At 43.4% G+C, this 27,791-nt stretch overlaps 2 protein-coding genes across 6 annotated transcripts in view; one reads left to right on the top strand and one right to left on the bottom strand.

Moving 5' to 3' along the window:
• Positions 1-1,654, top strand: part of LOC118395573 (sal-like protein 4) — a 40,236-nt gene extending 38,582 nt beyond the window's left edge. For 2 of the 3 annotated variants that reach the window (XM_052465152.1, XM_035789411.2), the window contains one exon: positions 258-1,654. In XM_052465152.1, coding sequence (XP_052321112.1) covers positions 258-1,219 — 962 coding nt within the window. In that variant the 3' untranslated portion in view covers positions 1,220-1,654. The remainder of the gene's footprint in view (positions 1-257) is intronic. The other variant, XM_052465153.1, reaches the window with a different exon arrangement.
• Positions 1-27,791, bottom strand: part of LOC118395568 (neurotrophin receptor-interacting factor homolog) — a 384,346-nt gene that overhangs the window by 323,301 nt on the left and 33,254 nt on the right. The window contains exons 2-7 of one of the 3 annotated variants that reach the window (XM_052465145.1): positions 27,244-27,374; positions 24,007-24,198; positions 17,719-17,868; positions 17,194-17,305; positions 16,860-16,981; positions 13,876-14,395 (exon numbers count right to left, since the gene is read on the bottom strand). The exons of 1 other annotated variant lie outside the window; for it this stretch is intronic. In XM_052465145.1, coding sequence (XP_052321105.1) covers positions 13,876-14,395; positions 16,860-16,981; positions 17,194-17,305; positions 17,719-17,868; positions 24,007-24,198; positions 27,244-27,374 — 1,227 coding nt within the window. Of the gene's footprint in view, positions 1-12,780; positions 14,396-16,859; positions 16,982-17,193; positions 17,306-17,718; positions 17,869-24,006; positions 24,199-27,243; positions 27,375-27,791 lie in introns of those variants that run through there. One more of the 3 variants, XM_052465144.1, reaches the window with a different exon arrangement.

The following is a 27,791-nucleotide window of genomic DNA, read 5'->3' as shown; positions in this document are numbered from 1 at the left end:
TAAGTGTTCCCTTTATTTTTTTGAGCAGTGTACATATAGCCTACATACTAATAGTAATATATATTCAGTGGGAATAGTGATGCACCTGGCTATTATTATTTATTTGTTTTCTTCATTCATAAAATTAAATCAGTACATCTTATGTTTAAATACAAAACACACATAATGTATGAACTTGACCAAGTTATTGAGTCAAATTCCCAATGTAGTTTTCTCTGCCATGTTTTTAAGATCTATTTTCTAACCTCTTCCTGCAGGTGATTGGCTGGAGGCTAACAGAGGAGACTGGGTGGCCATCTTGGATTCCCAGACCCAGACGGGTGCAGTCAATGGCCCGGGGGACGACATCACTGAGCAGGCCAGGACCAGAGGCGACATAGTGGAGGTCAGTGGATGGGACAGCGTCTTCAACTCTGGGCTGCGGAAGAACAATGTTAACAAGAAACAGACTGTCGAACACAAAACAACAGCTGAACTGAGTCTCCATGACAACAGACTGGCTGAGACCAGGACGAGGCGTAGATTTGGTCTGCGTGGACGGGGAGGTTTCGGTGTGCGGCTGGAGAGAGAAGAGACTGACTCGACTAGCGATGCTCCGTCCTGCTCCTATAGTTGTGAGTCAGAGAGATTGATGGCACCTCAGGTTAACCCCCTAACAGGTGCTGCCTTCAGCCTGCCTTCTATAGGATCTATCAACTGGAACATGGACCCTGCGACAACACAGACACTCCCTGGCCTTCATCCTCCTCACACTCTCCTTATGTTAAATCAGACCTCAGACAATGCCCGTACCTCAACACTAAAGGGCTACACAAGCCCATTGACAAATGACAGTAGTAGAGATGGAATCAGTAAAGGTGGCGGCGTCAAAGAGAAGCGCTTCCCGTGTTCGTTCTGTGGGAAAGCCTTCCGTTTGCTCAAACAGGTGGAGATCCACCAGAGGATGCACACAGGGGAGAAACCATTCAACTGCCACCTGTGCCGGGCCAGTTTTTCAGACTCGTCCAACTTGAAGAGGCACCAGAGGGTCCACACAGGGGAGAAACCCTACAGCTGCCCCCAGTGTGAGAAGAGGTTCTCCCGCCAGCACCATATGAAGATGCACCTGAAAGTCCACACGGGAGAGAGACCTTTCGCCTGTACACACTGTGGGAAGAGGTTCTCAGAGAGGAGCTATCTCAGGATACACCAGCAGAAAATGCACACGGCCCATGTATAGTGTAATGTAGTATATTTAATGTAGTATTAGTCAGTTTGTAGTTAATTCTGTTGGTTTTGGATGTAGTAGGGAACTGGATGAGAACTGAAGAAATAATGAGTATGATGAGACAGAGAAGATCAGGGGTTATCAACAGGATGGGCGGCCCCCTAATCCTGCCTAATGAGTGGGCAGGCCATGCCTATAGCATATCATAATTGCATCAATGATTTATATATCAATGGTCATAACAAACTCTGAACACCATTACATCAAAATGGATGAAGAGGACATGACAAATAAACTCAAAAGGTGGGAATATTTACAGGTTGCTCAGGAGGTAAAGGGAAAGTGGAATAAATGTGACCTAGTTATGGAAAATACTGGAGATCAAAAAGGAGGTAAGGAGCCAGCACTGCTTATATATTATGTGTAATAAAGTATAAGCATACTAGAGAGTATGTTGTAATGTTTTTTTTTCATGCCTTTAATTACAGCAAAGTCTAAAAATGGTCAAATAAATTTGTGAATGCAATTTCCGAAATGGAACGGTTTAGTTATTGTTTATGCTAACTATTCAAGACTTGCTATATTTTATTTTAAAATGTAAAATACTAGATTGCATTTCACATCATGAATGACTTGTGTGATGACATGAATGAATGAATGATTGATTGATACAGTATCCTATGTTATTTCTTACATTAGTACCCCAGGTCATCTTAGGTTTCATTACATACAGTCGTGAAGAACTACTGAATATAAGATCAGCGTCAACTCACCATCAGTACAACCAAGAATATGATTTTCGCGACGCGGATCCTGTGTTCTGCCTTTCAAACAGGACAACGGAATGGATCCCATGCGGCGATCAAAAACGACTCCGAAAAAGAGGGAAACGAGGCGGTCTTCTGGTCAGACTCCGGAGACGGGCACATCGTGCACCACTCCCTAGCATTCTTCTCGCCAATGTCCAGTCTCTTGACAACAAGGTTGATGAAATCCGAGCAAGGGTAGCATTCCAGAGGGACATCAGAGACTGTAACGTTCTTTACTTCACGGAAACATGGCTCACTGGAGAGACGCTATCGGAGGCGGTGCAGCCAGCGGGTTTCTCCACGCATCGCGCCGACAGAAACAAACATCTTTCTGGTAAGAAGAGGGGCGGGGGCGTATGCCTTATGGCTAACGAGACATGGTGTGATGAAAGAAACATACAGGAACTCAAATCCTTCTGTTCACCTGATTTAGAATTCCTCACAATCTAATGTCGACCTCATTATCTACCAAGAGAATTCTCTTCGATTATAATCACAGCCGTATATATCCCCCCCCCCCCAAGCAGACACATCGATGGCTCTGAACTAACTTTATTTGACTCTTTGCAAACTGGAATCCATTTATCCGGAGGCTGCATTCATTGTAACTGGGGATTTTAACAAGGCTAATCTGAAAACAAGACTCCCTAAATTTGATCAGCATATCGATTGCGCAACCAGGGGTGGAAAAACCTTGGATCATTGTTACTCTAACTTCCGCGACGCTTATAAGGCCCTGCCCCGCCCTCCTTTCGGAAAAGCTGACCACGACTCCATTTTGTTGATCCCTGCCTACAGACAGAAACTAAAAAAAGAAGCTCCCACGCTGAGGTCTGTCCAACGCTGGTCCAACCAAGCTGACTCTACATTCCAAGACTGCTTCCATCACGTGGACTGGGATATGTTTGGTATTGCGCCAGATAACAACATTGACGAATATGCTGATTCGGTGTGCGAGTTCATTAGAACGTGCGTTGAAGATGTCGTTCCCATAGCAACGATTAAAACATTCCCTAACCAGAAACCATGGATTGATGGCAGCATTCGCGTTAAACTGAAAGCGCGAACCACTGCTTTTAATAATATATAAATATATGCCATTTAGCAGACGCTTTTATCCAAAGCGACTTACAGTCATGTGTGCATACATTCTAAGTATGGGTGGTCCCGGGAATCGAACCCACTACCCTGGCGTTACAAACGCCATGCTCTACCAACTGAGCTACAGAAGGTGACAAGGGCAAGGTGACTGGTAACATGACCGAATACAAACAGTGCAGCTATTCCCTCCGCAAGGCTATCAAACAAGCTAAGCGTCAGTACAGAGACAAAGTAGAATCTCAATTCAACGGTTCAGACACAAGAGGCATGTGGCAGGGTCTACAGTCAATCACGGACTACAAGAAGAAAACCAGCCCAATCACGGACCAGGATGTCTTGCTCCCAGGCAGACTAAATAACTTTTTTGCCCGCTTTGAGGACAATACAGTGCCACTGACACGGCCTGCAACGGAAACATGCAGACTCTCCTTCACTGGAGCCGAGGTGAGTAAGACATTTAAACGTGTTAACCCTCGCAAGGCTGCAGGCCCAGACGGCATCCCCAGCCGCGCCGTCAGAGCATGCGCAGACCAGCTGGCCGGTGTGTTTATGGACATATTCAATCAATCCCTATACCAGTCTGCTGTTCCCACATGCTTCAAGAGGGCCACCATTGTTCCTGTTCCCAAGAAAGCTAAGGTAACTGAGCTAAACGACTACCGCCCCGTAGCACTCACTTCCGTCATCATGAAGTGCTTTGAGAGACTGGTCAAGGACCATATCACCTCCACCCTACCTGACACCCTAGACCCACTCCAATTTGCTTACCGCCCAAATAGGTCCACAGACGATGCAATCTCAACCACACTGCACACTGCCCTAACCCATCTGGACAAGAGGAATACCTATGTGAGAATGCTGTTCATCGACTACAGCTCGGCATTCAACACCATAGTACCCTCCAAGCTCGTCATCAAGCTCAAAACCCTGGGTCTCGACCCCGCCCTGTGCAACTGGGTACTGGACTTCCTGACGGGCCGCCCCCAGGTGGTGAGGGTAGGTAACAACATCTCCACCCCGCTGATCCTCAACACTGGGGCCCCACAAGGGTGCGTTCTGAGCCCTCTCCTGTACTCCCTGTTCACCCACGACTGCGTGGCCACGCACGCCTCCAACTCAATCATCAAGTTTGCGGACGACACAACAGTGGTAGGCTTGATTACCAACAACGACGAGACGGCCTACAGGGAGGAGGTGAGGGCCCTAGGAGTGTGGTGTCAGGAAAATAACCTCACACTCAACGTCAACAAAACTAAGGAGATGATTGTGGACTTCAGGAAACAGCAGAGGGAACACCCCCCTATCCACATTGATGGAACAGTAGTGGAGAGGGTAGCAAGTTTTCAGTTCCTCGGCATACACATCACAGACAAACTGAATTGGTCCACTCACACAGACAGCATCGTGAAGAAGGCGCAGCAGCGCCTCTTCAACCTCAGGAGGCTGAAGAAATTTGGCTTGTCACCAAAAGCACTCACAAACTTCTACAGATGCACAATCGAGAGCATCCTGGCGGGCTGTATCACCGCCTGGTACGGCAACTGCTCCGCCCACAACCGTAAGGCTCTCCAGAGGGTAGTGAGGTCTGCACAACGCATCACCGGGGCAAACTACCTGCCCTCCAGGACACCTACACCACCCGATGTTACAGGAAGGCCATAAAGATCATCAAGGACAACAACCACCCGAGCCACTGCCTGTTCACCCCGCTATCATCCAGAAGACGAGGTCAGTACAGGTGCATCAAAGCTGGGACCAAGAGACTGAAAAACAGCTTCTATCTCAAGGCCATCAGACTGTTAAACAGCCACCGCTAACATTGAGTGGCTGCTGCCAACACACTGACACTGACTCAACTCCAGCCACTTTAATGATGGAATTGATGGGAAATGATGTAAAATATATCACTAGCCACTTTAAACAATGCTACCTTATATAATGTTACATACCCTACATTATTAATCTCATATGCATACATATATACTGTACTCTATATCATCCACTGCATCCTTATGTAATACATGTATCACTAGCCACTTTAACTATGCCACTTTGTTTACATACTCATCTCATATGTATATACTGTACTCGATACCATCTACTGTATCTTGCCTATGCTGCTCTGTACCATCACTCATTCATATATCTTTATGTACATATTCTTTATCCCCTTACACTGTGTAGAAGACAGTAGTTTTGGAATTGTTAGTTAGATGCACAAGCATTTCGCTACACTCGCATTAACATCTGCTAACCATGTGTATGTGACAAATACAATTTGATTTGATTTGATTGAGAAGTATTGAAATGCAGTCCTAAGTAAGTTACGGTATTAAGACTAAACAGGATGTGTTTTTAGGTCTTCAGCTCGATGGTGGTTATACAAGGTTGCTATACTAAACCTACTAATGATAATGACTTATTATTATTATAATAGTAATAATAAGGAGATCAAGAAAAATTAGACAATTTGGTACAGTGTCAACACTAAATAAATGATAAATAATACCAGATGCTGTTCTAACAAAAAAAAGTGGAAAGCCTTTATTACAGCAAAGCAAAGATTAAAAACAGACGGATTTGTGAAATGGTTTGCTTGGCATATCGTTGCGTAGCCTCATGGAATCAGTAGGCTATTAAACAGTCAAAACAGGTGACAGAAGCAGGATCTGTCTTATTTCTGTAGGTATATTGATGATATGCTGGTTAACTTTGCTATTATGCACATAGCAACATGGTCTAGGAAAAGGCACCAATTAAATCCAATTCATGTTTCAAAACCATGGACAGCAACCGCTATCCAACAAGGGAGAAAGCGCATTTGTTATTATTTTTGTTAGTGTTGCACCACTGTTTGTTATATAACCACAATTTCAGTAACACTGATGGACTGTGCCATCCACACGGCCTCCACAATGGATCAATCAGGTGTCTTGTAAACCATGAGATACAGCACCTGTCAAAAGTGTGGACACACCTACTCATTCCAGGGTGTTTTCTTTATGTTGACTATTTTCTACATTGTAGAATAATAGTGAAGACATCCAAACTATGAAATAACACATATGGAATCATGTAGTAAACAAAAAAGTGTTAAACAAATCAAAATATATTTTATATTTTTTAAAGTAGGGGGGTATTAGTAATAGGAATGGTGTTCCTAATGTTTGATATAGTCAGTGTAAGTATTCCTGTATTTCCACTACTGTACTGTCATGGCAATTATCTAAGTAAGCCTCAGTGATGGCCAATATAAAGTTAGCAATATATTGATTTTATTAACCTTATTTCTGAGGTTATATATTAATATTGGCTATTTGAGTGGGAGAGTGAATCACCTGGGCAGCAGGTAGCCTAGCAGTTAGAGTGTTGGGCCAGTAACCAAAAGGTTGCAAGGCAAAAATACATTTGATCTGCCCTTGAGCAAGTCATTTCACCCTAATTGCTGCAAGATCGCCGTCAATATAATAATATAATGTCTGAACCCCTGATTGCGACTCCACTCTCCAATGGATGTTTATTTTTTATGTATCCCTTATTTTACCAGGTTGACTGAGAACACATTCTCATTTAAAGCAACGACCTGGGGAATAATTACAGGGGAGAGGAGTGGGGATGAATGAGCCAATTGGAAGCTGGGGATGATTAGGTGGCCATGATGGTATGAGGGCCAGATTGGGAATTTAGCCAGGACACCGGGGGTTAACACCCCCTACTCTTACGATAAGTGCCTTGGGATCTTTAGTGACCACAGAGAGTCAGGACACCCATTTAACATCCCATCCGAAAGACAGCATCCTACACAGGGCAATGTCCCCAGTCACGGCCCTGGGGCATTGGGATAAAAATAAATTGACCAGAGGAAATAGTGCCTCCTATTGGCCCTTCATCACCACTTCCAGCAGCATCTGGTCTCCCATCCAGAACCAACCCTGTTTAGTTTCAGAGGCAATCCAGCAATGGGATGCAAGGTGGTATGCTGATGGTCTCAGGGCGAGTTGAGATATGCAAAAAAAACATGTTTACAATTCACACCTCACACTCGTACAGGTTACCCACTTCTACATCCAGTGAAACAGGACAAATATAACACTCCCTATTTGACCTTTTGTATCAGATGTAGACAATGTCCCCATGCTCCCTAACAGCCTTCATTGCTGGGATCAGTTATTTTCTCCTCTGGCGCACAGCTTCAGAGTAGTCCTCGTTTAGGAAGATAGGAAGATGCTGGTTCCTCTCAAGTTCTTGGCTCTCTCCAGGACAGCCACCTTGTCCTTGTTCCTCGGGAACTTCATCACTACTGGTGATATATTTTCCAGTCCCGTGGGCGTGCTTAACCTCAATCTTTCTTGATCCAAATGCAACTCTTCATCAATCATTTTCCTCACTTTCTCCTCAGACTCCGTCCAGTTCTCATGTGGAGACTATGGGATTCCACCCACAACAATGTCATATTTCCTTGATTGTCCTTCTAGGTACTCCCATTTCCCTGTAATTATCAACATCGATTCACAGACACTGTTGTCGTCTTTTCTCTTGGAATCAGAGTTAGTTATGTTGCAGCCATCTTTTTTTCCCAACTCATCAAGCTCTCCCTCTGAGAAATGCACAGTTTTTCAGGCCGTGAACCTCTCTGGTCAGATTGTCCATTCTTGAATCTACCAGTATTCGGACAAAACTATTTTCCTGCAGTTGTAACAGAGCCTTGTAGAATGATTTTTGTTGGTTTAAAAAATCCTCACCTGCATAAGCGTGAGGCTGTCCTCTGCTTTGTTTGTCATAATAGCAGCGTAGGCTATCGTTGGTATACCACGTAGTTCCAATCCGTCAGTTCACTCTTCACACACGCACTTACAAGCCCAGTACATTGACTGTCTATTTATCTAATTGTTCTAATTGGGGGAAATCCCGTGGGATCTGTTCTCTACAATAAAGAGGAATGTGAACTAAACTATCTTTCATGACCACCTGCTCTGCTGAAATGCAGTACATTTAGCAAATTTAACTATCTGAATATATAATTTGTTGCCATTTTGCATTGTATTGTAACATGCTGTTAGATACCTGCAAGGGATAAGATAGTTGGGTGTGGATAATCTTTCTACAATGAGTTAGCAAGTCGTAAATGTCAAAGTTTCCTAGTGCCGATTAGCACCTGAACGCTGCATTATTCTTGCTAGGTTTTGCTTATTCTTGCTGGCTTCTCAGAGGTCTGCTAACGTTAGCCAACAAGCTAACTGTATGATTTTTCTCTCAAATAGCCTCCAGTGTTTCGTTTGGAAATTTCTCAAAGCCGGAAAGAGAACAGGGCATAGCCCCACCTGTTTAGCAAAAACAGTTGGAGCTCTTTTTTGTGCCTGTTTTGCATGTTATTTTGGCATTAATACATGTCACATTTCAGTTTGCAAACAATGTAAAATAAATAAATAAAGCCGCATACAAACGTTATCTCTTTTTTGCTTTCTTGAGTAAGGCAGCTCCAAAATGCAGGTGTTTCAGCCTAGCTCAGTGCTTTCTGTGATGGTGGGTCAGCCAGCGGATAATACGGAGGGGTTGGTAATGTTCTCTAGTTGCGCCGTGATTGGCTCAGTGTTCTGTCACTCATGGGGACACTATGTCACCGCAAAATCTAAGGGTAGAGCTCGAAAATGCAAGCCCCTTGGGTGCTGCCATAGAGTTACATTAGATGTGCCCATCCAAGAAGGCTCATAATGAAGAGAAATAATGAAGAGAAATAGTTGTTAGGAATCAATAGCTAACTACAAGCATTGCAAAGCAATCACTAGCCTGCTATTCAGTGGAGTGGGTGTGTGGTCCAATTCTGGGTTTAAGGGTCTCTTTACCAAGCTTAAAAGAATAAACATTCAACATTGGCCATTCTGTCAATCCAGCATGACTTCTGCCCCACTGGAAACTCAGAACTGGGAAGATAACTGGGAACTCGGGGAAAAAACGAGCTCTGACTGGGGAAAATACATTTTGAATGGTCTTCCAACTCGGAATTGCAAGTCGGGTACTTGGGCATCTTTCTAGAGCTCCAACCTGAATATCACTGATGTCCTCATGATTCGGCATCGTTTTTTTCCAAGTTCCCAGTTTTTTGAAGCACCATAAATCCATAGAATGACGACAAAGTTTGATGACAACATTTTCCCATGAGAGATTTCCCACCTTCCTGTGAGCACAGCACAGGGTGAGTCCAAAAATGTATTGTATGCTGCTGCATAAATTATGAAATATGCCAGGGAGATATGTATACTGTAGCTAAGAAAGTAATACTAAGTCTTTGCATGTTGTGTAGTTAGTAGCCCATGTGCCTCACCACAATAATTTGGTCCCTTTTCCCATCATAATTTAGCCTACTGTTTCTGACTTGGTGGTGCACATGTAGCCTATAGCCTGTTTTAGAGAAATGTTATCATCAAATAAGAGCTTTCATTGTCTGCTTATATGCCCCCTTTATTTATCCTACAGTTCTGACTTGGTGTACAGGGAGAATACTGTAAGAACGGCCCATGTTATGAATTCTGTCACGGTACATTTCAAAAGTGCTGAACAAATAGTTAAATTAACTATGTCCGTCCTAGTTCGCTTATTAATGTCTTTAATCAAAATTACAGATGGACTCTTATCCGCTCGTCGTCCCCTTATGCCATAGTTTGTACATCTCAATTGTCTGTAGAAACCACATTTGTTTAAGCAAGTCAGCCATATCAGCCATGTTTTTTTTAAAGGCAGTAAATGAGGCTGAATGAACTCGCTGCCAGTTTTGCTGCCAGACAAGGCTCCGCTGATAGCCAGGTGTAGCAGTAAGAAGGTGTTGGGACTGCTGTTGGGACTCTGCTGTTGGGACAGCTCTGTGTAGGCCATAACAGTTTGTGGGCACTGTTTGTCACCGTTATAGTGCATTTAATGTATTGTTTAGTGCTGTGTTGTGGCTTTGCTGGCATGCATCTAAAAAGGGCATTTTTTTTGTTTGCCCCACCAAGATTTACATGCTAAAATCTCCACTGGAAACAATATATCCACAAAAAAAGTATAATTACATCAACTTTTCAAAGTCCTTTTTAGATGCATTCAGATTTCTAGCACCTGAAGTATGCACAGAACCATGTAAACACGCGCACAATCTCTTGCATGTATTTTCATCTTGTGCACATGTTTCAGGTGCTAAAAAATCTGTACGCACTACCAGCGCTTAATTTAGTGAGCCACCTACTGTGTGGGATAGAAACAGGATTCCAAAAAAAACAGAACCGATGTTGGGGGGGATATTCATACAAACAACCAAAAAATACATGAAATTAAACAAGTGTATTTTTTAAACATACTTGTATCCAAAACAGAATGTAAATATCCAGTTTCAGTTGAGCAAAGTCATATATACTGAACAAAAATATAAACACAGAATATAAAGTGTTCGTCCCATGTTTCATGAGCTGAAATAAAAAGATTCTGGAAATGTTTCATATGCACAAAAAGCGTATTTCTCAAATGTTGTGCCAATTTTTTTTTACATCCCTGTCAGTGAGCATTTCTCCTTTGCCAAGATAATCCACCCACCTGACAAGTGTGGCATATCAAGAAGATGATTAAACAGCCACACTTGTCAATGTGCAGTTTTCTCACAGAACACAATGCCACAGATGTCTCAAGTTTTGAAGGAGCGTGCAATTGGCTGGCTGACTGCAGGAATGTCCACCAGATCTGTTGCTAGAGAATTGAATGTTAATTTCTCTACTATAAGACACTTCCAATGTAATTTTTGAAAATGTGGCAGTATGTCTAACCGGCCTTACAAAGGCAGACCATGTGTAGCCACGACAGCCCAGCACCTCCCCATCTGGCTTCTTCACCTGCGGGATTATCTGAAACCGTGGGTTTGCACAGCCAAAGAAATTCTGCATAAACTGTCTCAGGGAATCTCATCTGCGTGCTCATCGTCCTCACCAGGGTCTTGACCTGACTGCAGTTTGTAGTCGTAACCGACTTCAGTGGGCAAATGCTCACCTTTGATGGCCACTGGCATGCTGGAGAAGTGTGCTCTTCACTGATTAATCCCGGTTTCAACTGTACCAAGCAGATTTCAGACAGCGTGCATGGCACTGCGTGGGAAAGCGGTTTGCTGATGTCAACGTTGTGAACTGAGTGCCCTGTGGTGGCAGTGGGGTTATGCTATGGGCAGGCATAAGCTACGGACAAAAAACACAACTACATTTTATTGATTGCAATTTGAATGCACAGAGATACTGTAACGAGATTCTGTGGCCCATTGTCGTGCCATTCATCCGCCGCCATCACCTCATGTTTCAGCATGATAATGCATGGCCCCATGTCGCAAGGATCTGTACACAATTTCTGGAAGCTGAAAATGTCCCAGTTCTTTCATGGCCTGCATACTCACCAGACATATCACCCATTGAGCATGTTTGGGATGCTCTGGATCTACGTGTATGACAGCGTGTTCTAGTTCACGCCAATATCAAGCAATTTCGCACAGCCATTAAAAAGGAATGGGACAACATTCCACAGGCCACAATCAACAGCCTGATCAACTCTATGTGAAGGAGATGTCGTGCTGTATGAGGAAAATGGTGGTCACACCAGATACTGACTGGTTTTCTGATCCACGCCCTTACTTTTTTTAAAGGTATCTGTGACCAACAGATGCATACAGTATCTGTATTCTCTGTCATGTTAAATACACTTTATTTTTTTTATTGACTGATATCCTTATATGAACTTTAACTCAGTAAAACCTTTGAAATTGTTGCATGTTGCGTTTATATTGTTGTTCAGTACACTTGGTGTTACCTTAGATTTTAAACTGTCATGGTCAAAACATATAGATTCAATGGTTGTAAGGAAAGAGAGTTCGGTCCGTGATAAAGAGATGCTTTCCTTATTTGACACCACACTCCACAAAGCAAGTCCTGCAGGCTCTAGTTTGATCTTATCTTGATTATTGTCCAGTTATATGGTCAAGTGCTGCAAAGGACCTAGTTAAGCTGCGGCTGGCCCAGAGCGGACCTTTTGCTCTTCATTGTAATCAGAGGGCCAATATCTATACTATGCATGCCAGTCTCTCTTGTCTAAGAGTTGAGGAAAGACTGACTGCCTCACTTGTTTTTATAACAAACAATGTGTAAGGAAATTCCAAATTGCTTGCATAGTAAAATTACACACAGCACTGACACACACACTTACCCCACCAGAAATACCACCACGGTTCTTTTCACAGTTCCCAGGTCCAGAACAAATTCAAGGAAATGTACTGTATTATACAGAGCCATGATTGCATGGAACTCCATTCAATTTCATATAGCGCAAGTGAACAGCAAACCTGGCTATCAAAAAACAAATAAAGCAACACCTCACGACACAACGCCTCTCCCCCATGTGACCTACTTGTTGTGTGGATGTACTAACGTGTGTGTAACTGATAGATGCACGCACACGTTAATGTTTTTAAATATATGTCAATTGTCTTTGGTCTGTAATGTCTTTTTCGTTACGTGTCGGACCACAGTAAGACTAACGTTCACCGTTGGTGTCGGCTAATGGGGATCCTAATAAAATAAAATCCTCTTCATGATAACTACAGTATCTTTCAAGCGGAGAGCAGACTTGTGTAGAAAGAACAGTGTGTCAGTAAGAACAGAGTAGAAAAGAGTATGACTTTATTCCATCTACATCACCTCAGTAAGGTAAATATTTAACTTTGTTTTGTAAAACACCCCTCATTTTGACTGTCACAGACGTCACAAACAAACGACTTCAATGATGGCCGTCTCAGACTGAAGTACGTAGCGAACGATAGAGCAGCGGACTAATTCAGTTTGATTTGTCAGGCAAAGACTTGTGTGGCTGGGGAAATCAATTATTGAGTGGCAATGTTTGCTACAACCATTGGAGATGCATAACAATAATACACATAAACGATATGGAAGATGATAGACGGGAGGATGAAAAATATCTGATTAAGGAGAACTCCTACCTACTACCCAGTGCCATGGGATTGGTTATAGGGGAAAGGGGCACAGTAAGGGGTTGTTTTTGGACCTCTTCCCCAATGAAAGCGACCTCGGGGTCATCTCATCTCACCTGACTTGTTATAAAAAGAGGGTGTATTTTGATCACCTATTTTTAGTAAATAAAGGAACAGGTACAACCGGATTGTGTGTGTGTGTGTGTGTGTTATAAAAAAGAGGGACATATTTATTATGAATAGAACATAGGCAAAACCAAATTCAGAGGGGGAGTATAGTGTTGCTCTTCAGTAACATGACAGTGTTTTGGCTATGCCAGCACACCAAACAACAAGTCTGTATCATGAGAGTTTACCCAGATGCTCAACTGAGGGACTTGGTAATCCCCCCAAAACTCCAGGACATTTCACATGATAACTATAATATAATATAAAATAATAGTTTCCAGATATCTCCTGTGTACATCTCAAGACCCAATGCTATGATTGCTCCCTGTTGTGGACACTCCTATGTCTGATAAGATAACTCAGAAATGAGAAGCTCTTGTAACACAGCTTACACTTGAAGGGCCTCTCCTTGATGTGAATGGTTTGGTGCTTCTTCACATAGGTCGCCTTGGCAAAGCGCTTCCCACACGTGGGGCAGGAGTATGGCTTGTCTTCGTCTGTGCTAATGCTCGGCCTCCCATGTTGTGACCCAATGACACCAGAGGAGGTAGAAGCAGGAGCCACCACCCTTAGGTGGTTAGTCTTTGAGCTCCCTCCTTGACCTCTAGCCATTGTTTGGGTGTTGTTGGGATTGTGTGCTGCGTTATAAGCTAGGTACCTCTTGTGGTGAACATCCATCCTGACCCTGTCTGCATTGGTGGGGTAACCATGAGGTAACTGAGGAAGGCTAGACCCAGAACCAGGACTTCTGTGAACCCAGTCACCAGGCATTAGACAAGACCCTGAAGGTGAAGACAGACTTGCTGCTAGACTATCACCAGGGGGGTCTCCCACCAGTCTCTGTAAAGGCTGAAGCTCAGGGTGACCTGCTCTGTTCATTATGGATATTGTGGTGTTTGTATCATAGGAACAGGAGGGTCTATCTCTATCACCCCCAGGTCCTGCTTCATCCCTGCACTGAGACTGTGAAGAGAAGGGTCTCCGTTCCGACTCGGGAAGGAAGATCGATGGCTCCTGATTCAGGGTTCTGATCAGGAGCCAGGGCTTGTGACCAGCCGCTTCAGAGGTCCAGTCTCTCCTGTCAGCAACACCAGATATCAGCAGGTCTTCATGGACTGCAGACTGTAAACACAAATTGTACAGAAGAGCATATCAAAAGTTTATGAAAGAAACTCTTTGCTGTACACACAAAAACATGACATGATAATTATCAAATGTTAACCACAGTCAAGTCCGTCTCGAACACTGATTCAGGTACCTAACAGTATGGAGCCAAAAACTGTCTATATGAGTTGATTCAAGAATTAAGTATAATGTTTTGGTTCAACTGGTAAGAGAAACTCAGTCCCTGCAATAATACAAAAATAACCAAGTCTGTCAGCACAGAGTCAATTTTGTATTTAATTTCAACAAAATGGTCATACATTCAACTTTGAAGTACAGTATTTTTATTGCACAAAACGATACGTGACAAATATAATAACTTTTCTCACTAAGGTAACACTTGACTTTTTCTGTAAATCTGGTATCCTCGCTTTGATAAAATACATTTTAGAATACTTTTGAAAAGGTTCAACATTATATTGCACACATCTTCACTATTTCATGTGAAGTAAACACATTTACTCATAAAACACCAGCATCAAACAACAGGTCAGGGTTGCCACTTTTCAATAGTAAAGCATTTTTACAGACACCATTAAACCAACCATCAATCATCTACTCTGCCACATCATACTCATTATTTCTTCAATTCACCTACATTACATATCACTATCCTCTATACATGGGCCGTGTGCATTTTCTGCTGGTGTATCCTGAGGGACACTACAGGACCAAAAGTATGTGGACACCTACTCGTCAAACATCTCATTCCGAAATCATGGGCATTAATATGGAGTTGATCCCCTCCTTGCTGCTATAACAGCCTCCATTCTTCTGGAAAGGCTTTCCACTAGATGTTGGAACATTACTGCGGGGACTGGCTTCCATTCAGCCACAAGTGCATTAGTGAGGTCGGGCCCTGATGTTGGGCGATTAGGCCTGGCTTGCAGTAGGTGCTCCAATTCATCCCAAACGTGTTAGATGGGGTTGAGGTCAGGGCTTTGTGCAGGCTAGTCAAGTTCTTCCATACCGATCTTGACAAACCATTTCTGTTTGGACCTCACTTTGTGCATTGTCCTGCTGAAACAGGAAAGGGCCCCAAACTGTTGCCACAAAGTCTAGAATGTCATTGTATGCTACATCGTTAAAATTCCCCTTCACTGAAAGTAAGGGGCCTAGCCCGAACCATGAAAAACAGCCCCAGACCATTATTCCTCCTCCACCTAACTTTACAGTTGGCACTACGCATTGGGGCAGGTAGCGTTCTCCTGGCATCCACCAAACCCAGATTTGCCGTTGGACTGCCAGATGGTAAAGTGGGATTCATCACTCCAGAGAACGCGTTTCCAGTGCACCAGAGTCCAATGGCTGCGAGCTTTACACAACTTCAGCAGACACTTGGCATTGCGCATGGTGATCTTAGGCTTGTGTGCGGCTGTTCGGCCATGGAAACCCATTTCATGAATCTCCCAATGGAACAGTTCATGTGCTGACGTTGCTTCCAGAGGATGTTTGAAACTCGGTAGGGAGTGTTGCAACTGAGGACAGATTATTTTTTACGCGCTACGTGCTTTCAGCACTCTGCGGCCCCGTTCTGTGAGCTTGTGTAGCCCACTCCTTCATGGCTGATCCGTTGTTGCTACTAGACGTTTCCACATCACAATAAGAGCACTTACAGTTGAAAGGGGCAGCTCTAGCTGGGCAGAAATATGACGATTTGACTTGTTGGAAAGGTGGCATCTTATGACGGTGCCATATTGAAAGTCACTGAGCTCTTCCGTAAGGCCATTCTACTGCCAATGTTTGTCTATGGAGATTGCATGGCTGTGTGCTCAATTTTATACACCTGTCATAATGGGTGTGGCTAAAATAGCCTAATCCACTAATTTGAAGGTGTGTCCACATACTTTTGTATGTATAGTGTAGCTCCTCTGAAAACCTGCAGTGCCTAAAAGCGAACAGCTTCTCTCTCGTGTGGACCTTCAGGTGCATTTTCAGCAGTTGCGCCGATGAGAAAACCTTTCCTCACACTAGGGAAGCCTAAGGGTTTCTCCTGTCTGGACTCCCATTTGCCTCTTCAGGTTGGACGAGTGTGAAAAACTGTCCTTGCACAGTTGGCAGCCTAACCAGGAAGTGTCTGTGTTGTCGCAGGGTCCATGTTCCAGTTGATATATCCTATAGAAGGCAGACTGAAGGCAGCACCTGTTAGGGGGGTAACCTGAGGCGTCATCAGTCTCTCTGAATCACAACTATAGGAGCAGGACGGAGCATCGCTAGCCGAGTCTGTGTCTGTTCTCTCCAGCCGAATACAGACACTTCCCCGTCCCCGCAGACCAAATCTATGCCTCGCTCTGGTCTCAGCCAGTCTGTTGTCATGGAGACTATGATCGGTTGTTGTTTTGTGTTCGACTGTCTGTTTCTGGTTGTGGTTAACAGTGTTGTTCCCCAGCCCAGAGTTGAGGACACTGTCCCATCCACTGACCTCCACTATGCCACCTCTGGTCCTGGCCTGCTCAGTGATGTTGTCCCCCGGGCTATTGACTGCACCCTTCTGGGAATCCAAGATGGCCCCCCAGTCTCCTCTGTTAGCCTCCAGCCAACCACCTGCAGGAAGAGGTCAGAAAATAAATCTTAAAAACATGGAATATAACTCTGCATAAATGTTTTTATAACATACATTATACTGTGTGTTTTTGTATGTAAACATAGTTGTATTGATTTCATTTTATGAATAAAGAAAAAAAAAAATAGCCAGGTGCATAACTATTCCCATTGAAGTATATCTATTATGTTCTGTATATGTATTTCTCCCTTACCTTGCTCCCCCATCTTTAGTCCACTCAGCAGGTCAATGCTGTCTGGTCCATCTTCTATTGTCTCCTCTTTGACTATCAGCAGATCAGGCTTCCCATCCTCCATGTCTACTGACTGTAAGAGATACAGAGTGTGAGGATGTTGGATCAAGAAATCTGATATGAGCACCCTGCTATGGAGCATCTTCTGATTATGCAATGAGGGATTGCTATAAGTACTATGCGAACTTGTTAGTGGATTTGATACTATGCAAATAACTTGATTACTTGACACTTAATGGTATGGTCATTCAAAGGCACGGTCCCTCACTTAAGACAAAATGAATCAAGACCTGGGGCCATATCCACAAAGCACCTCATAGTAAGAGTGCTGATCAAGGATCAGGTCCCCATATGTGTAAATAGGTCTTATTCATTTTTATCTAAAGGAGTTAAACTGATCCTAGATCAGCACTCCTACTCTGAGAGGCCTTGTGGATACGGGCCCTGAACGAATACCATTCAGACAGTAGTTTACAGTGGGCTCACCTCATTGAGACTGTGTGTGGTCCTGTTCTGCTCAACTGGGTCCTTTGTGGGTTCAGGAGGAGGTGTCGTCTGGTTTTCCTCCTCAGGGTTCCCCAGACCCTCCTCCCACCCCTCCTCCTTCACCAGCAGCACCTCTGGACCCTCCTCCTCCTGGAAGAGACAGGTGATACAGATTGCACAGCCATACACTCCCTCAGGTACGTACACACAGATAATAAACACAGTCAACATGGAGTGTTTACCCATCCCCACTATGTTTGAGTCCTGTACTGTAGTTACAGAATGACTTTGTTGCTAAACCCATCATGGTGGACATAAATATGTGGGTAAAAATGAGTCATCAGGCAAACCTGACTAAACTATTTTGACGTGTACAGTAGGTGTTTGTTAGTGTGCAGGTATATTTATTTATATTTAAGTGTATACTGGTTATAAAGCGCTGTTTGGTGTATGCAGAATAGGGTGAGATCAGATGTGATGTATATTAAAGAGAGTATCAATGAAAGTCTTAGAATGAAAATGACCATTTTGTGTTTATTAAACATAAGTGTTAAATACACCATATGAAAACCACACAAACACGTCTCTCTGTGTGCCTGGCAGACATCTCAGCTTGGATGTCAGCCCACGATCACAAGTTCAACCTCGACAAGACGGAGCTGCTTATCTTCCCGGGGAAGGCCTGCCCGCTCCAAGACCTCTCCATCACGGTTGAAAACTCCACGGAGTCCCCCTCCCAGGGTGCAGAGAATATCAAAGCAATGGCTCACTCCTGCAGGTTCATGCTGACAAGTGCGACCATTCCTCACGCAGGAAGCGCCGCAGGTCCTAATCCAGGCTGTTTTCATCTCCCTGTTTACACAGGGAACTGTCCCTCCCTACCTTCAGCCTATGCTCAAACCCTACACCTCAACCCGAGTACTCCGCCACCTCTGGTCTCTTGGCCGTCCCACTAACCATGTCAAGCAGATCAAGAGATACAGAGCCTTCAGAAAGTATTCATACCCCTTGACGTATTCCACATTTTGTTGTGTTACAGCCCAAATTCAAAATTGATTAAATAGATTTTGTCTCACACATCTTCACATAATGAGTGAAAACATGTTCTTAGACATTTTTGCAAATTTATTGAAAATGAAATATCTAATTTACATAGCTGTAATTGCTGCCAAAGGTGATTCTAACATGTATTGACTCAGGGGAGTCTTTCTGGGTAAGTCTAAGAGATTTCCATGCCTGGATTTCTCTTTTCAAAAATTCTTCAAGCTCTGTCAAATTGGTTTTTGATCATTGCTAGAAAAACATTTTCAGGTCTTGCCTTAGATTTTCAAGTAGATTTAAGTGAAAACTACAGTAACTCGGCCACTGTTGAACATTCACTGTCATCTTCTTCGTAAGCAATTCCAGTGTAGATTTGGCCTTGTGTTTTAGGTTCTTGCCCTGATGAAAGGTGAATTCTTCTCCCAGTGGCTGGTGGAAAGCAGACTGAACCAGGTTTTCCTTTAGGAGTTTGCCTGTGCTTAGATTCATTCCATTTGTCTTAATCCTGAAAACGCCCCAGTCCTTAAAGATTACAACCATACCCATAACATGAAGCAGCCACCATTATGCTTGAAAATATGGGGAGTGGTACTCTGTAATGTGATATATTAGATTTGCACCAAACATAACACTTTGTATTGCAGACAAAAAGTTACTTTAGTGCATTGTTGCAAACAGGATGCATGATTTGGAATATTTTCCTTCTTTTCACTCTGTCAATTAGGTTAGTATTGTGGAGATTCTACAATGTTGTTGATACATCCTCAGTTTTCCATCACTGTCATTAAACTAACTGTTTTAAAGTCACCATTGGCCCCATGGTGAAATCCCTGAGTGGTTGCCTTCCTTTCCGACAACAGAGTTAGGAAGGGCATCTGTATCTTTGTAGTGACTGGGTGTATTGATGCACCATCCAAAGTGTAATTAATAAAGTCACTATGCTCAAAGGGATATTCAATGTCTGCTTTTTTTTTTTTTTACCCATCTACCAATAGGTGCCTTTCTTTGCTAGATATTGGAAAACCTCCCTGGTCTTTGTGGTTGAAATTCATTGCTCGATTGAAGGACCTTAAATATAATTGTATCTGTGGGGGTAGAGATGAGGTAGTCATTTAAAAATAAAGTTAAACACTATCATTGCACACAGAGTGAGTCCATGCAACTTATTATAAGACTTGTTAAGCACATTTGTACTCCTGACCTTATTTAGACTTGCCAGAACAAAGGGGTTAAATACTTATTGGCTCAAGACATTCAGCTCTGATCCAATTCTGATCGGAGTATTAATTTGATATTGTGATGTGTGTATGATTTCTTTTACTTGTCCATTTGGACACCTTATATCTATATTCCTGTTGTGCAACTATTCATTTAACTTTATTTCCCAGACGAGGACAAGCGTTAAAGAGAAACTGCCCCTAAAAAGCAGCTAATCTCTTTGAAAACAGCCTGTGTGGTATCGATATGAGTCAGAAACAGTTATTCTAGTGTCAAAATTGACTACTAAGAGTAAGTAGGATATTTTTGGTCCCGAGTGGAGCAGTGGTCTAAGACAATTTGCCCAGCGTCGTCTGGGTTTTACTGGGATAGGCCATCATTGTAAATAAGAATTTGTTCTTAACTGACTTGCCTAGTTAAATAAAGATTACATTAACATTTTTTTAAATAAGTCAGTCTCATCTAAAACAGAGTTGAAAAATAAATGTTTATTTTAAATGTTTTATTATTTCGCTTTTTGGTCTTAATTTAAGTTGAGGCAAAAGTTTAGCATTGTGGCAAAGGTTAGGTTTAAAATAACATTTTAATAAAGATACATTTTAGAAATAGGCTGAGTTTCTGACTTTGTGGCTGTGGTAACAACCCAGAATTAGCTTGACCCCGAGTTAGTACCCTGGTGACAGACTGCTTCATCAACAATGGTAAATGTGTGTTATGTGAAAATATGTTTTTTTTTTTTTAAATACCCGGTTTGATAAGCTAGTAGGTTAATTACTCAGCCAAGCAGATACAAGTAGTAGATCATTTTGGTTGTGAAGTGTATTATCAAAAGTGTTCTCCTCTCTTTATAACAAAATGCAATGAACCCCGTGGCAGTTGTTTGAGAAATGTCCAGTTTGCAGCCGAACAGCCAACATACAGAAGACCAGCAAGGGGACCCTCAACATGTCTAATGCATCACGCTAACCTAGCCTGGTGGAACCAGCCTGATCATGCCTGCGTTTACCATTCTATTTTACATCACATATCATGATATCTGAAGTGAAATAGAAAGTCATACTCAGCGATCAGGTTGGATCCACCACGCTAATCATAACCACTATTGATAATGTAATCAGTGCTCTGTGTGTGTTTGTATCACTGGAGGCTGCGGAGTGGAGGACGACTCATAATAACGGCGCGCGAATGGAAAGTTTGATGTATTTGATACCATTCAACTTATTCCAGTCCAGCTGTTACCGTGAGCCCATCCCGCCAATTAAGGTGCCACCAACCTGATCGACAAAGGCAAAGACCTCACCTCGTTTGCTCAACAACGATTGTCGATAGGTAGACCATAATTAGGCAGGTTTAGTCTGACCTGTTAAAACTTCAACACAGTAGGTTTGTCAGATATCACCAAACCTAACGGCCATTGGTAATAGAACAGTGACTGTGTATATGTTGACAGATGCATCTATGGAGCCAGCACTTGGAGACTTGCAATATGATGTGATGGAGTCCTGACCGACAGATGGGCTTGATACTGACGTCTCTGAATGGACAGAGACCTGGCACTCGGCATAATTTTTTTTACTAGATACCATTTAATTCAATAATAAAAAAAGACAATGCAAGGAAAAGTTATCAGTCAATATGGGGAGGGAGAAACGGTGTATTCTGCACCAGGATCAGGGAACTCATGTTTTATACGGGACACGACACAGGAAGGTATGACCACTGACATGTTTGCTAAGGCAGCCATATTTACCGCCAGACAAAATGCAGATAGGCAGAGTACCTGTATCGGCTGGGAACGACAATGAAAGGTCAAAGGTTCACATTGTTATATTAGCAGAACACTGCTTCTTTGGTATTATGTAAAGTGTTGTTTATTCTACATTGACATGTTACTACATTTGAAAGTTATCAAAATACTTAGTTTAGATTATTTACACAAATTTAGCAATCACGTTTTTACACTGTTGGCTACTGACCTATTCAAAGCTTCCTCCGGCATCTCATCATACATCTATCATCTGCCTGTAGTTGTTGTACTCAACAAGCAGGAGGTTTGTTTGTTGTGACTGGGGGGGGGGGCTGCTGCAGTCAAGGTTCTGACATATGAGTGTCTTGGTGGTGGCAATGACAAACACAAGAAACACCCACATTAAACCCCCCCAAGCCATCTCAAGTATGGCTTCCGTCATGGCCGACAGCATTTCTTGAGGAGCAAGTACAAAAACGACGCCAAATCAGCAGCTGCAATTCTCCCTGAATGTTGAGCCCTGATTTACTACGACTTTGATACTTGGTATCTCACCCAGCCATCTTAAGATGAATGCACTCTGGATAAGAGCATCTGCTAAATGACTAAAATGTCAATGTAATGTCTCAACTAAAACTATGCACAAACTTGATAAACTCCATTTATTTTTTAATTAAAAAGTATCTTGGGATAAAAAATTAAGTAGCTGAACAGAAGTAATGAAACAGGCATTTGTGAACATCATATAGCAGAGTACAAAAATAATATGTAACAGTCTGTTTAGGCTTCTACACTGTGTACAAAACATTAGGAATAGTCATTATTTCCTTGACAGACTGACCAGGTGATGCCAGGTGAGAGCTATGACCACTTATTGAAGTCACTTGTTAAATCCACATCAAGCAGTGTAGATGAAGGGGAGGAGACAGGTCAAAGAAGGATTTTTAAGCCTTGAGACAATTGAGACATGGCTTGTGTAGGTGTGCCATTGAGGGTTAATGGGAAAGACGAATTGAGGCTGTTCTGAGGGCAAAAGGGGGTGCAACTCAATATTAGGAAGGTGTTCCTAATGTTTTGTACACTTAGTGTATATGCCTTATGTATCACAATGTCTGTATGCAATATTCTACCCAGGAATAGTCGACACTGGAATCTGTTACTCTCGTTATTCCAAATGTGTCTGTAGATCTTTAAAAAAAAAAAAGTATCTTCTTTATGCAGGGTTTGATCTAAACATCAGAAGCTATCGAGTGGAATGATTATTTTCTATGTTATAGAGTAGAATGTTTTTTCTGCTGGTGTATCCTGAGATAGCTCCTTTCTGAGAACCTCTTCCCACAGTGTGTACAGGCAAACGGTCTTTCTCCCTTGTGGACCTTCAGGTGCATCTTCAGGTTGCCAGCCAGGGAGAACCTCTTCTCACACTGGGGGCAGCTGAATGGTTTCTCCCCTGTGTGGACCCTCTGGTGCCTCTTCAGATCACCAGACTGGGAGAACCTCTTCTCACACTGGCTACAGCTGAAGGGTTTCATCCCTGTGTGGACCCTCTGGTGAATCTCCACCTTCTGGAGGCAGCTGAAGCCTTTGTTGCAGAACTTACAGAGGAACACCTTCTCTTGACTATTGTCTGATGTCGGTCCCCCTCCCCACGCCCTTTGGTCCTCCGAGTTCAATACCTGATCGAAAAGGACACAGCCGTGTGAATCGGAAGGTGCCATTGATGTGGACACTGGGTCGCTTTCCCTGAAAGAGTGTAAAGGGGAGTTGGTGGCAACAATATGATTTGTCTCTAAGATTCCCCTGTAATCTAAGAAATCTCTGCCTTGTGAGTGTTCTTCTAAGTGAGTCTCGTCTACATTCCATGTCAGAGGAGTGTCGCCCTCCACTTTCACAGTTACATCATCTACCAATGTAACCTCTCCTTTCTTATCTTGGCACCCTTCAGAGTATACACTACTACTGTACCCGTTCCAGTAACCTCTAGACAGAGCAGTCGGTCTCTCTAAACCCATGGGCATGTTGCCAAGGTCCATCTCTGTAGTGTAAGAACAAGATGGATCATCACCGCCAGAGTCTAACGTGTCACCAAGGGAGTAAACCATGTTCTGGCTCTGGTGAAATACCGGTAAATACTCTGAGCCAGGAGCAGGAGGACAGCCCAGTTTCCCAAGTCTGTCTGGGTTTGATCTGTGATCAGATCCTGTTGGTAATAGCCTGTGTGTTACAGTTAAAGTCTCGGCGTCTCTCTCTGACTTGAGGACGGTGTTCGGCGCTCCACTGACCTCCGTGATGCGACGTCCGGTCCTGGGCTGGGGTGAGCTGGCGGTGGTGAGGTCCACCGTGGCTTCAGGTGGTGCCACTGTAGCCACTGCTCTAGTTTGTGTGTCTCCGCTGTGCCGTGGGTCCTGTCCTTCAGTCCTCTCCTGCTTGACCAGAGACGATCCTTCAGGACCTGCAGCCTCTGAATCTGCAGACTGACAAGAAGAGGAGGTTATTACCGGTACATGATTTGAATAGGATAACAATGTCATAGGGAAGTCTCACAAGCTCCCCTATGTCAGATAAATTAGGATGTACATGTAAGCAAATTGGGATATGGGATATGTATATGTGAGATATGTTCCAGGATTCATCTGATAGCATTCAGGAGTTTGACACATTAGGCACGGGCTTCATCTATAAGTGCATAGACGAAGTAGACCCCACAGTGATCATACAAACGTATCCAAACCCCCCAAAAAAACATTGATTAAATGCAATATCTGCGCTGGGATAAAGGCTAGAACTACTTCTTACATGGAATGGGACACAGACATGGACACACACAAGAAAGCACACTACGAGCTTGGAGGAGACATTAAAAGGACAACATTGGAGGAAGGTGGAATCCTATTCCACCGGCTCTGATGCTCGTCGTATGTGGCAGGGCTTGCAGATGATAACAGATTACAAAGGGAAACCCAGCTGTTAGACGCCGAGTGATGCAGAACTTCCAAACGAGCTAAATACCTTTTATGCTCGCTTCGAGGAATACAACACTGAGTCTTGCGTGAAAGCCCCAGTTGTTCCGGATGACTGTAATCTCGCTCTTTGTGGCTGATGTGAGTAAATCTTTTAAACAGGTCAACACTCACAAGGCCTCCGGGCCAAATGGAATCTTCTCAAAGCATACGCAGACCAGCTTGCAAGTGCCTTCTGACATTTTCAATCCCAGTCTGTAATCCCAACATGTTTCAAGCTGACCACCATTGTCTCTGTTCTCAAGAACTCCAAGGTTAACTGCTTAAATGACTATCGCCCAGTAGCACTCACACCTGTAATTATGAATTGCTTTAAAAGGCTGGTCATGACACACAAACACCATCATCCCAGACCACATGCACCCACTTAAATTCACATACTGCTCCAACAGATCCACAGATGACGCAATCTCAATGGCACTTCACACTGACCTCTCCCACTTGAACAAGAGGGGAAATAAGTATCTGAGAATGCAGTTCATGAACGCAGAGCTGTAGTCTACCACCATAGTCCCCTACAAACTAATCCCAAAGCTGGGGACCCTGGGACTAGAGGCCTTCATTCGTTCAAAAAGTTGGACTCATTCCAAATTGGACCTGGGGCTTTTCCATCCAGACCGGATATGCATAATTTATTTTTCAATATAGAGGCCCGTTCCGAACTAATAGCTGCCATAGGTTATTTATCATGCAATGGGATTTTGTAGTGGCTACCTGTCTTGCATCAAACCGGGAGAAGCTAGTTAAGATAGCTTTGCCCCACACAGAGACACTATGACTGTAACCTATTGCCGTTTTGATGACTTATGTTTGGCCAACAACAAGTCACATGCGCCACTATTGTGAAAAGCAAAGCGCAGATGCATACATTTCGCTCTCTCTCTACCGCAGCAGTCGCGTTCGGATCCTTCCGGACAAGTCAGTTAAAATTACACATACCCAAGACAATTTCAGATCCGACCCAGACCAGTGACATTATTTAGAATTCTGGATCCAGAACCGCTCGGGAATTCAGGTACAGGTAGATCCGTGAAGACCTCTACCTGGAACTGGACACTTTCCTCTGCAACTGGATCCTGGCCTTCCTGACGGGCCGGTACCATGTGGTGAGGGTAGGCAACAACACCTCTGCCACTCTGACCCTCAACACGGGGCTTCTCATAGGTGTGTGCTTAGTCCCCTCCTGTACTCCCTGTTCACGACTCCAACACCATCATCAAGTTAGCTGACGGCACGGCGGTGATAGGCCTTTGTGGTGCTAGGACAACAGCATCTCCCTCAATGTTAGTAAAACCAAGGAACTGATATTGGACTACAGGAGAAAGAGGGTAGAGCATGCCCCCCCCACACCCCCACCCACATCGACGGGCCATAGTGGAGCGGGTCGAGAGCTTAAAATTCCTTGGCGTTCACATCACTAACAACTTAACATGTTCCATACACACCCTCACAGATGTGAAGAGGGCACCATAGCACGTCTTCCCCGTCAGGAGGCTTAAAAGATTTGGCATGGGCCATTCACAAAAAGTTCTACAGCTGCACCATTGAGAGCATCTTGACTGGCTGTATCACCGCTTGGTATGCCAAATGCACTGTGGTCAACCGGAAAGCGCTACAGAGGTTGGTGCGGACAACCCAGTACATCACTTGGGCCGTGCTCCCTTCCATCCAGGACCTCTATATCAGGCAGTGCCAGAAGAAGGCCCGAAAAATTGCCAAAGCCTCCTGCCACCCAAGCCATAGTCTGTAAACGGTACCAGAGCATCGACACTGTAGCTTCTACCCCCAAGCCACAAGACTGCTAAATAACCATAAGAGTGCGAAATAGATAATTAATTGGTTACCGGACTATCTGTACTGGCCCTTACACGTGGTCTGCCACTGCGAGAATGATCAGCTGTCCATCCTGTCTCCCTGTAGCGCTGTCTTAGGCATCTCACAGTACGGACATTGCAATTTATTGCCCTGGCCACATGTGCAGTCCTCATGCCTCCACGCAGCTTGCCTAAGGCACGTTCACGCAGATGAGCAGGGACTCTGGGCATATTTCTTTTGGTGTTTTTCAAAGTCAGTAGAATGGCTTCTTTCGTGTCCTAAGTTTTCATAATTGTGACCTTAATTGCTGTTAGCTGTTAGTGTCTTAACGACCGTTCCACGGGTGCATGTTCATTAATTGTTTCTGGATCATTGAACAAGCATGGGAAACTGTGTTTAAACCCTTTACAATGAAGATCTGTGAAGTTATTTGGATATTTACAAAATATCTTTGAAAGACAAGGTCCTGAAAAAGGGAAGTTAATTTTTTTGTTTAGCTCCATTCTAGTATATTGTATTCCTCTTGTGTTACTATTTTCATGGTGAAGTCTACACCCGTTGTATTCGGCGCATGTGGCAAATACATTTTTTATTTGATTTTAATAGCTGAGGTGGACCATTTCTGAAATAAAACAGGACACATTTGATGCACTGTCATTTCTAATGTTACACTATGACACTAACCTCTATCACAATAATATGCTGGGTTGAGGTTCCAATCCCCTCATCTATAGCTATGGGTTGGTCATCTCTCCACACATTGGGTCCCGCTGGCTTCACAATGCTCCTGTGGCCTACAGTGAGATGTCCTTCGCCTGAGAGTGATTGGGGGAAAAGAGGTGGTTAGGTTAGGTACTGTCAATGCTCAACGCTATATTGTACACTATTGACACTGTTTACAATTGGCAAGGATGCAGGGTATGCAAGGTAACACTTCTCATAACTTTTTGAGATACTATTTATTGATTGATTATGTTCCATGCATCACATTGTTTTTATTGAGTATGACAATAAGACATTCAGTAAATCAGAATCTGGTTAGAATATGATACTGGCAGTGCCCGAAATCTGGATTGCCTACTACTTACTTAAACTGCATACTGTGCACTAATCATACTATATATTACTTAGAATGTGCTGTTTAGTAATAACGTATGCCCTAAACAACAAATACCAATATACTAGGCTCATCCATACTGACAATGCTTCATCTAATTTGCAATTTCGCTGTT

This window comes from Oncorhynchus keta, chromosome 16 (genome assembly GCF_023373465.1).
Source record: "Oncorhynchus keta strain PuntledgeMale-10-30-2019 chromosome 16, Oket_V2, whole genome shotgun sequence".
NCBI classification, from domain to species: Eukaryota; Metazoa; Chordata; class Actinopteri; order Salmoniformes; family Salmonidae; genus Oncorhynchus; species Oncorhynchus keta.
Note: the sequence above shows the minus strand (reverse complement) of the source record. Positions and strands in the feature narration are given on the sequence as shown.